Source organism: Fusarium keratoplasticum, chromosome 7 (genome assembly GCF_025433545.1).
Source record: "Fusarium keratoplasticum isolate Fu6.1 chromosome 7, whole genome shotgun sequence".
NCBI classification, from domain to species: Eukaryota; Fungi; Ascomycota; class Sordariomycetes; order Hypocreales; family Nectriaceae; genus Fusarium; species Fusarium keratoplasticum.
The window spans coordinates 325,056-337,182 of record NC_070535.1 but is presented as its reverse complement, the minus strand read 5'-3'; the positions used below and the strand labels follow the sequence as shown (position 1 = coordinate 337,182).

At 50.7% G+C, this 12,127-nt stretch overlaps 5 protein-coding genes across 5 annotated transcripts; 3 read left to right on the top strand and 2 right to left on the bottom strand.

Annotated features, from left to right (window-relative positions):
• Positions 1 to 700: 700 nt before the first annotated feature.
• NCS57_00924100 (MFS domain-containing protein) lies at positions 701 to 2,590 on the bottom strand (the record flags this gene model as incomplete). Its single annotated transcript, XM_053059022.1, has 6 exons — positions 701 to 762; positions 810 to 980; positions 1,029 to 1,491; positions 1,538 to 1,963; positions 2,017 to 2,316; positions 2,375 to 2,590. The coding sequence occupies 6 exons, from the start codon at positions 2,588 to 2,590 to the stop codon at positions 701 to 703; spliced, it is 1,638 nt and encodes a 545-aa protein (XP_052911093.1).
• Positions 2,591 to 3,377: 787 nt separating this feature from the next.
• On the top strand, positions 3,378 to 5,148 carry NCS57_00924000 (Zn(2)-C6 fungal-type domain-containing protein; the record flags this gene model as incomplete). The annotated part of the gene is made up of 4 exons (XM_053059021.1): positions 3,378 to 3,421; positions 3,470 to 3,823; positions 3,872 to 4,143; positions 4,187 to 5,148. The coding sequence occupies exons 1-4, from the start codon at positions 3,390 to 3,392 to the stop codon at positions 5,146 to 5,148; spliced, it is 1,620 nt and encodes a 539-aa protein (XP_052911092.1). The 5' UTR covers positions 3,378 to 3,389.
• Positions 5,149 to 5,717: 569 nt separating this feature from the next.
• NCS57_00923900 (uncharacterized protein) lies at positions 5,718 to 7,655 on the top strand (the record flags this gene model as incomplete). The annotated part of the gene is made up of 1 exon (XM_053059020.1): positions 5,718 to 7,655. The coding sequence occupies one exon, from the start codon at positions 5,718 to 5,720 to the stop codon at positions 7,653 to 7,655; it is 1,938 nt and encodes a 645-aa protein (XP_052911091.1).
• A 338-nt stretch (positions 7,656 to 7,993) lies between these two features.
• On the bottom strand, positions 7,994 to 8,644 carry NCS57_00923800 (MFS domain-containing protein; the record flags this gene model as incomplete). Its single annotated transcript, XM_053059019.1, has 1 exon — positions 7,994 to 8,644. The coding sequence occupies one exon, from the start codon at positions 8,642 to 8,644 to the stop codon at positions 7,994 to 7,996; it is 651 nt and encodes a 216-aa protein (XP_052911090.1).
• An 842-nt stretch (positions 8,645 to 9,486) lies between these two features.
• Positions 9,487 to 11,841, top strand: NCS57_00923700 (Zn(2)-C6 fungal-type domain-containing protein; the record flags this gene model as incomplete). The annotated part of the gene is made up of 2 exons (XM_053059018.1): positions 9,487 to 10,028; positions 10,080 to 11,841. The coding sequence occupies 2 exons, from the start codon at positions 9,487 to 9,489 to the stop codon at positions 11,839 to 11,841; spliced, it is 2,304 nt and encodes a 767-aa protein (XP_052911089.1).
• Between the last annotated feature and the right edge of the window lie 286 nt (positions 11,842 to 12,127).

Genomic DNA, 12,127 nt, shown 5'->3' with positions numbered 1-12,127 from the left:
GGTGATATATGCCAAGACGGGACTCTTTACTTGATATTGACTCCCACCTCTGTCTCAGCAGTGCGTGTTTTTGTATTACGAGATCGTGTCACATGATGTCTCATTTAAATCGTCGTTGACGCCACCTAAAACCTTCGGTCTTCTGGCTTAGTTATCCCATCGAGGGCCAGGCTTCAACTATAACAAAGAACACATTATCAACACATCATAGCATCATATCCTAATGCTAACACAGTGGCTTTTTTAAAAGTCTTTCTGCTGTCTGCAGTAGAAGAATATGGTTAAACCTTCACTAATTCTAATCACATCCTCTTGTTCTTGTCTGTTTGTTCGGCATCAGTCTTGCATCTCGAATCTCATATGACGAGGCATCAAAGCATCTTGGTCGACAACCAGGCCCGCAAATGGGTGGTTGAAGAGTGCATCAAGAGACGAAGAAGAAAGTTTTACGTGGCAATAGGTCAGAAAGAATTCTTCGTGAGTGAAAGTGGTTGATCTGGTAGACTGTGTGCTAGGAAGGGTGGTAGCCACCCCGAGGCATTAATCACCACTACCATATCTCGGATAACATAGAACGAAAGGCACTGGATCCTGATGACCCGCTGGAAATATCCATCGCACACAGGGCTGAATACTGATGTCGGGTAGTATAGGCATCCCATAGCTCCGCATACCTCAAAGGACGACAGGGTCTCCCCATTTACTCAATCTGTTCATGCTCAACCTTTTCCTGAAACACGTAGTCACTGTGCTGAGCAAATTCTGAGAAGAGTCAGCAATGTTCTGTTGGGAGAGTAGTCAGAGCTTACGATCAACTTTGGTATACTTGAACTTCCTGGCGGGAACCTTGTTTTCGAACAAGATGTCAATTTCTCCAAAGGTGCGGTCCTTGGTCTCCGGAAGGCGGAACCAACACCAAATGAAACAAAGAAGGTTGGTACCGGCATAGAAGAGACCGGTTTTGGCACCCCAGCCCCATCCTATGTCGTGTGAGTAAACTCCCTTACAACTTGTTCAGGTCCACTAACCTGAAGCCGAGATCATTCGTGGTGTAACAGCGTTGTTGAAGATCGCGGTAAGATTGTAGACAAATCTGCCAATGACGATTGTCTTGTAGCGGAGTCGTCCTGAGGGTGTTTCGGCGACGATTGGATAGCAAACTGGCCCAATGGTGATCATGTTGCAAAGAGTTGAGACAACAAACAGCAGTCCAACGGCAAGGTAGGCGTCCTTGCTATCAGACCAACCAAGACCGCCGATGGCCAGGAGGCAGCAAAACATGAATGCGAGACCACTCATATAGATGGTGGCTCTGCCGAGATGCGGGAAAAGAAGCCAGCAAATCATACCGCCAATGATGTAGCATGCCGAAAGGGAGATGTTGAGGTTGAATGACTGAACCTCGGACCAGCCAGCGGCTTGGAGGAAAACGATGACGAAGCCGAGAATCGCGTTACCGCAGAGAATCTGGGCTGCCCAAACGACGCAGTTCTAACTGGTTAGTCTTGTCAGTTGACTTGGAGGGCATTGGACATACGATCTCTGTCCGGCGCAAGTTAGTTCCCTTGAAGCACTCCCAGAAAGACGCACCCTGCGTCTCTGCTTTTTCCAGCTCTGTTGTATGTCTGATGTAGGCCAAGCTCGCTTCAACAGCTGCCTCCTTATCTGCCGAAGCTGTAGCAAGTCTCATCAAGCTATGGCGAGCTTCGTCAATCTTGCCACGACGGACAGCATTCCAAGGCGACTCTGGAGCAAAGTACGCCACCAGAAACAATGGAACTGGCCAGATCCACTGGAGATAGAAAGGAAGCCTCCAAGCGAGATTGCTCTTGATGTCAGAAGTCGCTCGAACGACTCCAGACGACAGGAGGATACCGAATCCCCAGCACATACACACCCAAGCTGTAACGTAGGGTCGGAGAACGGTGGGGACGACTTCGCAGGCATATGTTGTAGAGAGCGTCTAATAACATCAGCAGAGCTCAAGGAAAACAGAGGGGTTATAAGGGAACCTACCTGAAAAACGCCCCAGGCAACTCCACAGAGTGCTTCACCCAAAGCCAGAATAGACAGAGAGGGGGCAAAGGCAATGATGAAGATCATGCAAGTCAGATAAGCCATGAAGACCATCATAGTCAACCGAGCGCCGTATCGATCTTGAGAGTATGCGTTGATCAAGAGACCGGCCAGTTGGCCAACTTGGGCTGAGTTGGAGAGGCCTGATTGCCAAGCAGGAGTGATGACCTTTTTGCCTTCAACCTCGCTGTACTCTCCAAAGTGTTGCTGAAATTGGGTCTGTCCATAAAAGGAGCCGATCTAGAGATGTCAGTATGCCCTGACTAGGGAGAAGGCAACAAGAGTATGGCAGACATACCATGACCAGATCGTAGCCCTCCATGATCAAGCTGACGGACAAAAGGCATGCCCAAAACACAGCTTTCTTGTACTTCTTGAGGGCTTCCTTAACCGTCAGCTTCTTGTCAGCAGCATCTGCATCTTGGGCACGTTGGATAAGCTCGTGGATCTGAGGATCGTTCAAATCCAGACCGGCAAGTCCTTGCTCGGTCGGAATGACTTTGTCTTGAGCCATGCTGGAGTGCAGTCGGTTGCAGGTTGAGATATCGATGATGTTTGATGATATTGATCAAAATGACCAGCTGTCGATCATCTATATATACTCGTCGCGACTGTAACCATCTTCCCCATGGGGATCAAAGGCTTGATTGAGTTGGTGGCATTAGCCGGGCCCAAGAGCCTGGAACGCTCCACGCGAGGTTGTGTGCCGCCAAGGCACGTGCGGGGGGAAAGCAGAAGCGCTCCAATGCGAACGAGTGGCGTCTTGTTTATTCGGAGTTGTCAGTCGACTTTGATGAGTGTTTGCTGCGAGAGGAAGCTGGCCCCTGAGGGTTGGAGAGTTGGGCGTTCTGACACCCATCACCCGTTTGAAAGCCGCTTCGATTGACGAGTCAGGGGCGTTTTAATCCGCCGTGGCTTTCATGGCTTGTCCGACTGACCACTCACAAGTCGTTTATCCCGCCGCATGTTGGCGCATGCACGGTCTTCGGGTAGACGGCTGGGTTCCGTGTAAGCGGCTGATCGCTGTACCCCAGATTGATTCGCACCTTCATCCGACAACAACGGTTGTCTATATGCGCACTTATCATGTTGATATTTTCTTCTTTATATCCAAATCATTGCTTCTGTTGAATGGAATACATCATGTTGGAAGCATACCATAGCAATCATAGCAGGCAAGATGTTGAATTCTCCAAGAGCTAGTCAATACGAGATGCCAAATCCGGGGTTGTCACCTGATGAGAACCCCGCTTTGAACTTCAGGAAGCGATCCGAGGTTAAACATCAAATCTGACGGAGCCACACCTTTCAAGATGCGCACAGTCTCGTCCTGTAGTGCCTGTCGGTAGGACATCTCCCTCGTAGCTGTGACCTATAAACTCATACATAACAGGTCAAGGAAGAAGCGGTGCATCCCCAGTGCTGTGGGGTCAGCGTGCCGATTGTGCACATCCAAGGGGCTTCAATGCAACGCACCAACAGCAGCCCGGGAGTCTCCGGATATCCCACGGGCATTGGCACGGATTGCACCATCATCTCAAAGCAGTGCTTCTGCGAGTGAACGTGAAGATATAATACAGATTGTCGACAGAGATGACGCATTGCGTGATGAATTGATCGAGATTTATTTCAGGGTCATTCATTACAAGCAGCATCTCCTATTTCACCACAGCTCTTTCGTGCGCGACCAAAAGCAGGGTCTGGTGGCACGATATCTTCTATTTGCCGTCTTTGCCCTGGCAGCTCGGTAGGTACAAGCTACAGCCAGTCAAAGACAAGCTTCTGACATGCAAAGCTTCTCCTCAAACCCTGCCCTCGACCATGTTACACCATGGTCACGTGGGAAGCTTTTCCTGCGAGAAGCGATAAAGTCTTTCAATGAGCGCACGAAGCTCATATCTATTGAGGCTCTTCAAGGCTGCATTATACTTGCATTTGCGGCATTTGTTGAGGGTGACGTCGACCAGGATGCTCTGCTCAACTGCCAGGCAGTACGGATGACTCAGGCTCTTCAACTCCCCATTGTGTTGAGTTCCGATAGACTGACAAGAGAGATTGAGACCAATTGTGCGTTCACTGCCTTTATATGTCGCTGCTGCTAACAGACTAGTATACTGGCAAGTCTGGATGATGGACTGCTGGACCTCTGTTAGATCTCAGCTGCCACAACAACTCCGTAACGACCCGACATTTCCGAGGCCAATTCGGGAAGAAGCTTTCGATGGCCTTCCAGATTATGGCCTTACAGATGTTCAAATTGGCACCGAGTCGCGAGCAACGAGCCTCTGGACCTTGATCCTTCCTCTGACACAATGGCACGCACAAGCTGTCAAGTTGAACTACGACATTGTTCACGAACCATCGTTGGAGTTTAGAATCAGAAACTTGGTTCGCGACCTTGCGAGAAAACTTGATCATTGGGTCCAGAGTTTACCACCAACTCTAAGGAACACTTCGGAGAACTGGAGTAGCTACTCAGACCGTGGCTATGGCCGACCATTTGCAGTCATGCACATCATCTACCACCACACGGGCCAGCTTCTGTTCTATCAGTTTCTCAACAAATGCATTGTCTCAGACGACAATGTCGCGGTGGATGAAGAAGCATTGGGGTATGCCGAGCTCTGCAAGGCGCATGCCACGGCATTGAGCAAGCTCTTCTGGGAACTCAACGTTGCACCAGATCTAGACTGTTTATGGTCTCCAGTCAACAGTCATCTTCTTGTTATCGCGTCAACCATTCACTTGCACACGATGCTTTTGGGAACTGGAAGACCAGAAGCGGTCGAGGCAAAGAAGCTCCTGGAGCAGAACTTTGTCGTCTTGCAAGAGCTTCAGAAGTACTGGCCGTCTACGGAGCTTGCATTCTCGCGGCTTCAGTCATTTCACAATGCTTGTCAGATGAGCAGCATCTCAAAGACGTTCAACATGGATCAGTGGATGGTGAATTTCCTGAATAGATATGACATTTCCATTGAGGATAGGGAACTTGGCGTCGAGGTGAATGGCGTGGTGGGTGGGAGCAATACTACGGGGGATGAACTGTGGGCGATTATGTTTAGCAATAATTAGGTCGATCAATTGAGCCTGGCCACCTCAATTGTGCATGCGGGGATCCTATGCTGATCATTCCGGAGAAGATGGGGGCGTTAAAGCCGACAAAGCCGACAGTTGACAGATGACAACCTCCAAGCCTGCCACTTGACTTTATGAAGGTCATCGTGAATGACTGGTTTCAAGTGTAGTTGCCCCTCTACGCTGAACAGCTGATACATTCTAAACGTATGCGCTCCAATAAGCAATCGCTTCGTCGTGAGATGGTCGTTCCTCGATTGTGGTGTGAACCATCTCCGCACTTTGACCTCAGGCGCCGCTGACATGGGGTCTTGATCCGCCAACAATGGCGGCGCTTTAGCGATTTCATTGGCTCATGATCCGACAAGGCCTCTTGTCGCAACAATGGATGCGACGTCCCGTAGCATCGTCCGCTTGCTTATCAAGTCCCCTCCACTGTGGAGCGTCATCTTCCGTTGACTGGTATAATAAGGATCCAAAATATTGCCCTTGATACTCAATGAACACTCACCAAGATCGTGATCCATCGTCCTCCCATTTTCTACCGTTTTCAGTCCGTCACCGCAATGCCTTTCCAAGAGTTTCCCCTAACCAGCGTGGACGTCACGTCCACGTTTTGGTCTCATGTCCAGGATTGCTCCAGGCTCAAAACCATCCCCGCCATCGTTGAAGCCCAAAAGACATGGGACCATTGGACCTGTCTGACCTGGAATGAGGGCCACGACGTGAAGCCTCATCAATTCTGGGACAGCGACATTTACAAAATTATCGAGGCTGCTTGTTATTTCCTCATCAAGCATCCCGACGACAGTATGAGAGCCGTGGTGGAGGACGCCGTGGAAATGATACGCGCCGCCCAGCATGAGGATGGCTACATCAATTCCTACTACACCGTGAGAGGCATGAAAGACCGCTGGACCAACCTGAGAGACAACCACGAGCTGTACTGCCTCGGTCACCTGCTCGAAGCGACAGTTGCTTATGAGTCGCTCACAAGAAATGGACGACTGCTTGAAGTGGCCATGAAGGTCTGCAAGCACCTGGATTCTATCTTTGGCACCGAGCCCGGAAAGAAACGCGGCTACCCAGGACACCAAGAGATTGAGATTGGCTTGCTTAGGCTATACGAACTCACTCAGGACCCTCTTCCTCTCAAGCTTGCCACGTACTTCATCACCGAACGAGGTCGACGAGATGAGAAGGATGAGACCTACTTCGACAAGGAAGCCTTTGCACGAGGCGCAGATCCTTATGGCCACATGGGAACCGAGCACAAAGCTTGGTTCAGGGATCCACGAGATTATGCCTACCAACAGGCAGACGAGCCACTTGTTGATGCTACCCAAGTCAAGGGGCACTCTGTACGCGCCATGTACTTTTACACCGCCGCTACGGATCTAGTGCGCCTTTCGACAGATGCAGATAATGCTCGAAAGCTGAAGGCCGCTCTTGGCCGTCTATGGAGAGACATGGTCGATAAGAGGATGTACGTCACCGGCTCACTTGGGTCAGTCCGCCAGTGGGAAGGGTTTGGACCTGCCTATATCCTGCCTGACCTGGAGCATGAAGGATGTTATGCCGAGACTTGCGCCACCTTTGCACTCATCAACTGGTGTGCCCGCATGCTGCGTCTTGACCTTGATTCTGAATACGCCGATGTAATGGAGGTTGCGCTCTACAACGGCTTTCTCGGCGCTGTCAATCAGGACGGAGATGCCTTCTACTACGAAAACGTGTTGCGTACCCGGAAGGGAGAGTTCAAGGAGAGGAGCAAGTGGTTTGGTGTGGCTTGCTGTCCTCCCAACGTCGCGAAACTGCTAGGCAACCTCGGCTCGCTGATATATTCTCAAGACGCCTCTACCAACTTGGTGGCGATTCATCAGTACATCGACAGCGAACTGAAGATCCCGGACAGCGGCGTCGTCATTAAACAAAAGACCGACATGCCTTGGGATGGTCAAGTCGTTCTATCCATCCAAGGGTCAGCCAACCTTGCCCTTCGAATCCCCATCTGGGCAAAGGACTGGACATGCTCTGTAAAAGGCGAGTTGAAGAAAGGCTACTTCTATGTCTCGGCCGAGAACACCGACATTCGCCTCAGCTTCCCGGTGGCCTTCCGCAAGACATTTGCTCATCCCAACACCAACAAGGACGACATTTGTCTCATGCGAGGGCCGCTTGTGTATTGCCTTGAGGATGTTGATAACGACGGTACCGATATTGACTATGTTGGACTTGTGGATGGCCCCGTCAGCGATGGCAAGACTGTGCAGCTGTCTGGCCTTGACCAGGTTGTAACAGGGCATGTTCAGGGAAAGCAGCTGATTGAGGTGCAGCCGAAGGGACTGTACAGTGGCCGACCTTGGGTATATGAGAAGACTCCTCGGGACTTGGTAGCGATTCCCTTCTTTCTCCGGGCAAATCGTGGTGGAAACGGAGCGATGAGGGTATGGGCTCCTCGTCTTGAGTCTTCATCTAGAAACATCACGGGATCACATCTGTAAGAACTACGGCTAGATACGAATGATATCATTGATAAGAATTCCCGAACAACCTTTTCCAATGTGACTCATGCATACATGTCTGGCTAGTGTAAATATTCATGGCATTATCGACGCTACGTCGTGATCTCCCAGAGTGATGCACAGATACGACGGAAGAGCATGGATAGTTCGAGATAACTTTCTTCTCTGCTTAAACCAGAATGAGGAGTTTTTCCATACTGGAAAACCCGATATAGAATCATAATTCCGCATAACTTGACGACAACTCTTGCCTTCCCTTCGTCCCCTCCACGCGTCCTCCCTGGCCCACTATGACACTCCAACAGTAAACCCCCTCTCTAATTAGCCTCCTCAGATGTCCTAGTGGAGAATGATCGGATGAGAAGACCGTTGTAGTCAAACTTTGCCTGGTGAAACTTGCGGACAGGGGCGCGGCTCTCAAACAACTGATCGATCTGATAGAAGTTCAGACCAGTGACATCTGGGATGAAGAAGAAGCCCCAGATGACGAAAATGACAGAGAAACCTCCCCAAATGAAACCCATTCGGAGACCAAGGTTTCCTGCATCAGGGTTGTACATGTACGGAACGGCATAAGACAAGGCGAATCCCGTCAAATGACTTCCAACATGAACAATCATTCGATTTGAGGGTACTTCAGAGGTGATTGCGTAGCCCATGTTGGTGGGCCCAATGTCGTAGAAGCCATTCCACAGGAACACCATGGCCGTGGCCACTTTGCCAGCCACCTGAGCATTCCCGTTAACAAATGGGATGTACATGAAACCACCGATTAGGTTTGAACAGGCCATGCCCGTGGCGCCGAATAACCACAGTCGTCGGCGGCCGACGTTCTCGATCAGCATGTATGTGATAATGCTGGTTCCAATAGCAACCGAAGTACATCCATAGTTCATAGCTTGAGCGCTAGTGGCACCAGTCAGTTCAAAGTAGTACGACTGGTAGCTGGGCCAAAACGCGGTTCCCATTAGGAAAGGCCGTGCGGCCTGGGGCGGTGTTCAAGAAGGAAACGCTTGCCTCTGGGGGTCAGGGCGATGTGGTTTCTGCCTGGGAGAGGTTGGGATCGCCTATGCATCTCACTCGAGAGATGACTGAGTTTCTCCGAAGTTACGCTACGACGCTTCCGACTGAGTTGATCAAGGCGGATTCGGAGGGCAATTTGTTGGTAGAGCAGGAGCTGGCCCCTTGGACTCTTGTTGGAATCAACCAAATTTTTGCAAAACCGGTTTTGTAATTATTCGCAGATAGTTGCGTGCAATCAAGTCTTGTAGTTTCTGATATCTTGTTACTTGCCTTGAGTAGTATCTAAGTGACACAACGGAGCCAGGGAGAAGGTGTTTAACTAATCATTAATATCACTCAACTTAAGAACACAAGCCATCAACCACATAAAATAGTATATATATGCTACTGCAATAGTCTCTAGCAATACATCTCTAGCTTAAGTGCACATATGCCAGGGTGAAAGCGTTGTTGACTGAGTCTTGATGCCCCTGGAACCACCCACCCTAGACCCAAGTCTCAATCCTTGCTTATTGGCTAATTAAAGGACTAGTCACCCGCTAAAGAAGTGAGAATGGCGTCTCCACCAGTTCGGGCGAATTCGATGCGAGCGTCCGACAGTCTAGAGTGCTGACGTGAACATTGGGGTACATGGGGTCCCCACAGTTCTATTCCATTCATAACCAGTCGTGTGCCCCAAAGCGAGCCTGGTCTTGCATGGCCAAGACTCCATCACCAGCTGCCGCTTCGTTGCACTCCCTCACTGTCTCAATCAGGGCCGATCTAAGCCGACCTGACCTTGATCAAAATGGATATGCGTTCAAATAAGCGACAGAGAAACAACAGCACAAACGGTCATGCCCAGAGAACGACACCTTCGACAGCCCCCCAGGACCCAGACGAGAGCCCTAGCCAAATTCCATTAGCGAACAGGCCAGCACCTGTGCCCGCTCATGAATCCCCAGCAAACTCAAATGAGGCCCCGGCCCTGGAGATGCGCTCCTGCGAGAATTGTAGACGCGGCAAACTCAAATGCTCAAGGTCATATCCATGTGCCAAGTGCCTTGACAAAGGGCTTGACTGCGTGTATGAACAAGACAAACGCAGAGGTCCAAAGCCTGGCTATATTGAGGAGATATACCGGAGAATTGATGTCTTGGAGCAGATGGTCATTGGCCAGTCTTTGCTCTTGCGACCTCAGCACCAGTCTTCTGAGTCAAGGCTGGATTTTCGCTCCGTTGTCGATGGCACCAGGCAGATGCTAAGAGAGGCTGGTCAGCATCCAGCGAGGGACGAAACGACTGATGATGCTACCCTATCTCAAGGCCCCAAACTTTCACGTGTTCAACAGTGTGTTTACCGACACGCCGTACAGACGAGACAGTGAGCTGATCAGCTTAGGGACACGGCAAATAACGAATCACCTGCTGTGGACATGTCGGATGCCACAATTGGCGAAATGTGTCACGTTTATCGAACTCAGATCCAACCCTGGATACCTGTACTTCAGCCTCAGTTCTTCTTTCACGCTCAGGGGTATGTAGGCCAACAGTCGACATACCCGTGCGGCCTTCAGATGGAAGCACTCATGGCGGCAACTGGACCATTTCTGCGAGGGGGACGGGACTTTGACAGACAAGATTATTTGCGCCGCACGCAATCTGGAGTCTGCGAGAAGCTCCTTACCACCGCTGACATGAACACTCTTCACGCTTGCACTATAATTCAGTTCCTCCTCCTTGGTGACGGACGAATGACAAGTTACTGGGGTCTCGTCACGATGCTGCCTCAAGTGGCACTGCGGGCTGGATTGCATCTCGAGGATCACCATCTCTCACCGGAGCAAAGAGAATACAGGCGTTTGATGAGTCTTGTTGTTGACAACAGCTCGTGGAGGTCACGAGAGTCTACTCGCCGCCTCTTCTGGGTGCTATTCCTCTTGGAGCAGTTCGCCGCCTTACTGTCAGGCACCAAGTCAAGCTTCGACCCCAACATGGTTCGAAGACTGCTCCCTTGTGATGGCCAACTATGGCTGGAGAATCGGCAGGCCCAAACTCGTGAATTCATACAGGCCAATGTTGCCGCGCAGGTCCAAATCACCCCTGATCCAAGCATTGGTGGCTTGGCCTACCTCATTGAGGCGACCGAGATCCTCACCATGGTCAACTCTTTCGCTAGAACCACGAATAGGGCAAAGACACCATTCCAGGATCCTCGAGGGTTCTTGAGAGAGTTTCTTAATCTCGACTTGGTTCTGGCCAACTGGAAATCGAGACTTCCTGCTCGATATCAACACGCCTCGCCCGACAAGAATGGGTACATAGACCATAACATGACCCTCGCCCACTTGACGCACAACACAAGCGGCATACTATTATACCAGGCCCCCCGAGCATTCTGCAGACCTCAACCTCCAGTCGGTAGCAGCAGTCAGGACAGCAGTGGCCAATCCACACTTATGGCTCATGTGGCACTGGTAAAGCAGGCCGCCAAAGAGATCGGCAAGATATGTACTCGCTTTCTCCTTCACCGGAGGTACCTAGTGTCAGGGCAATTCTCCTTTTGTCAGTTCATCGCAGCGCGTGCTCTGCTTGCTTACTCAAGCTGGCTGATGGAGCCAGTGGATGACGATTTCGAGACGATCCTCACCTCTCTAGCCGAGTCGTCCAAGCGATGGAATTCATCTCAGCAGAATGATAACTCAGAATTGCATCAAGAACCGGCTCAGGCTGGGGACTTCGCAGCTCAGTTGCTTTCTCGCCTCAAAATTGATGCCCAGAAACCAGAAGCTATTGATCTTACGGCAAGCTGGACGACACTATCTGCTGAGATGGAAGGGATTGGCCAGCCGCAAAAAGATTTATCCACAGAACGTGGCTCTGTGGCAGAATGGAGATGTCAGCAGGGCCATGAGAACGACGCCAGGCTGCCCACTGCAGATGATGGCCTACTCCCAATGACATTGTCGACATCCACCCTGGATCTAATGACACCCCTGGATGTCGATGGTAGTTTGTCTATGTTAGCCTCGAGCCAGATTGAGACGCTGGACGATCGCATATTCAGTTGGAGGGATTATAATGAATTGCCTGTCACAATCACAAGTGACGATCAAGGGCAATTTTACACGAACCAGCAATCTCAGCATTTTCAAGGGCTGTAGGAGAAGATAACGGTTGTCGACCCCTGCCCCCAGAATATTCTACCGATGTCGAATGCCGGTTCCGCCTTGGTTTCTGACATGGCGGATTGCCTCAAGCGGCGATCTCTACGCTTCTCCCCTGGTTGTCCAGGTGATGGGAATGCTTCGCCCCTCTGTCACTCGGAAGTACTCGGGCCATCAGTATCAGACCATGGACAATCCATGGCCAGGGATATTCATGCATCAGGCAAGGAGTTGGCGCCGCTAACGGAATAACCCAGGCCAAGGTCGACTCGTTAGGCGGATG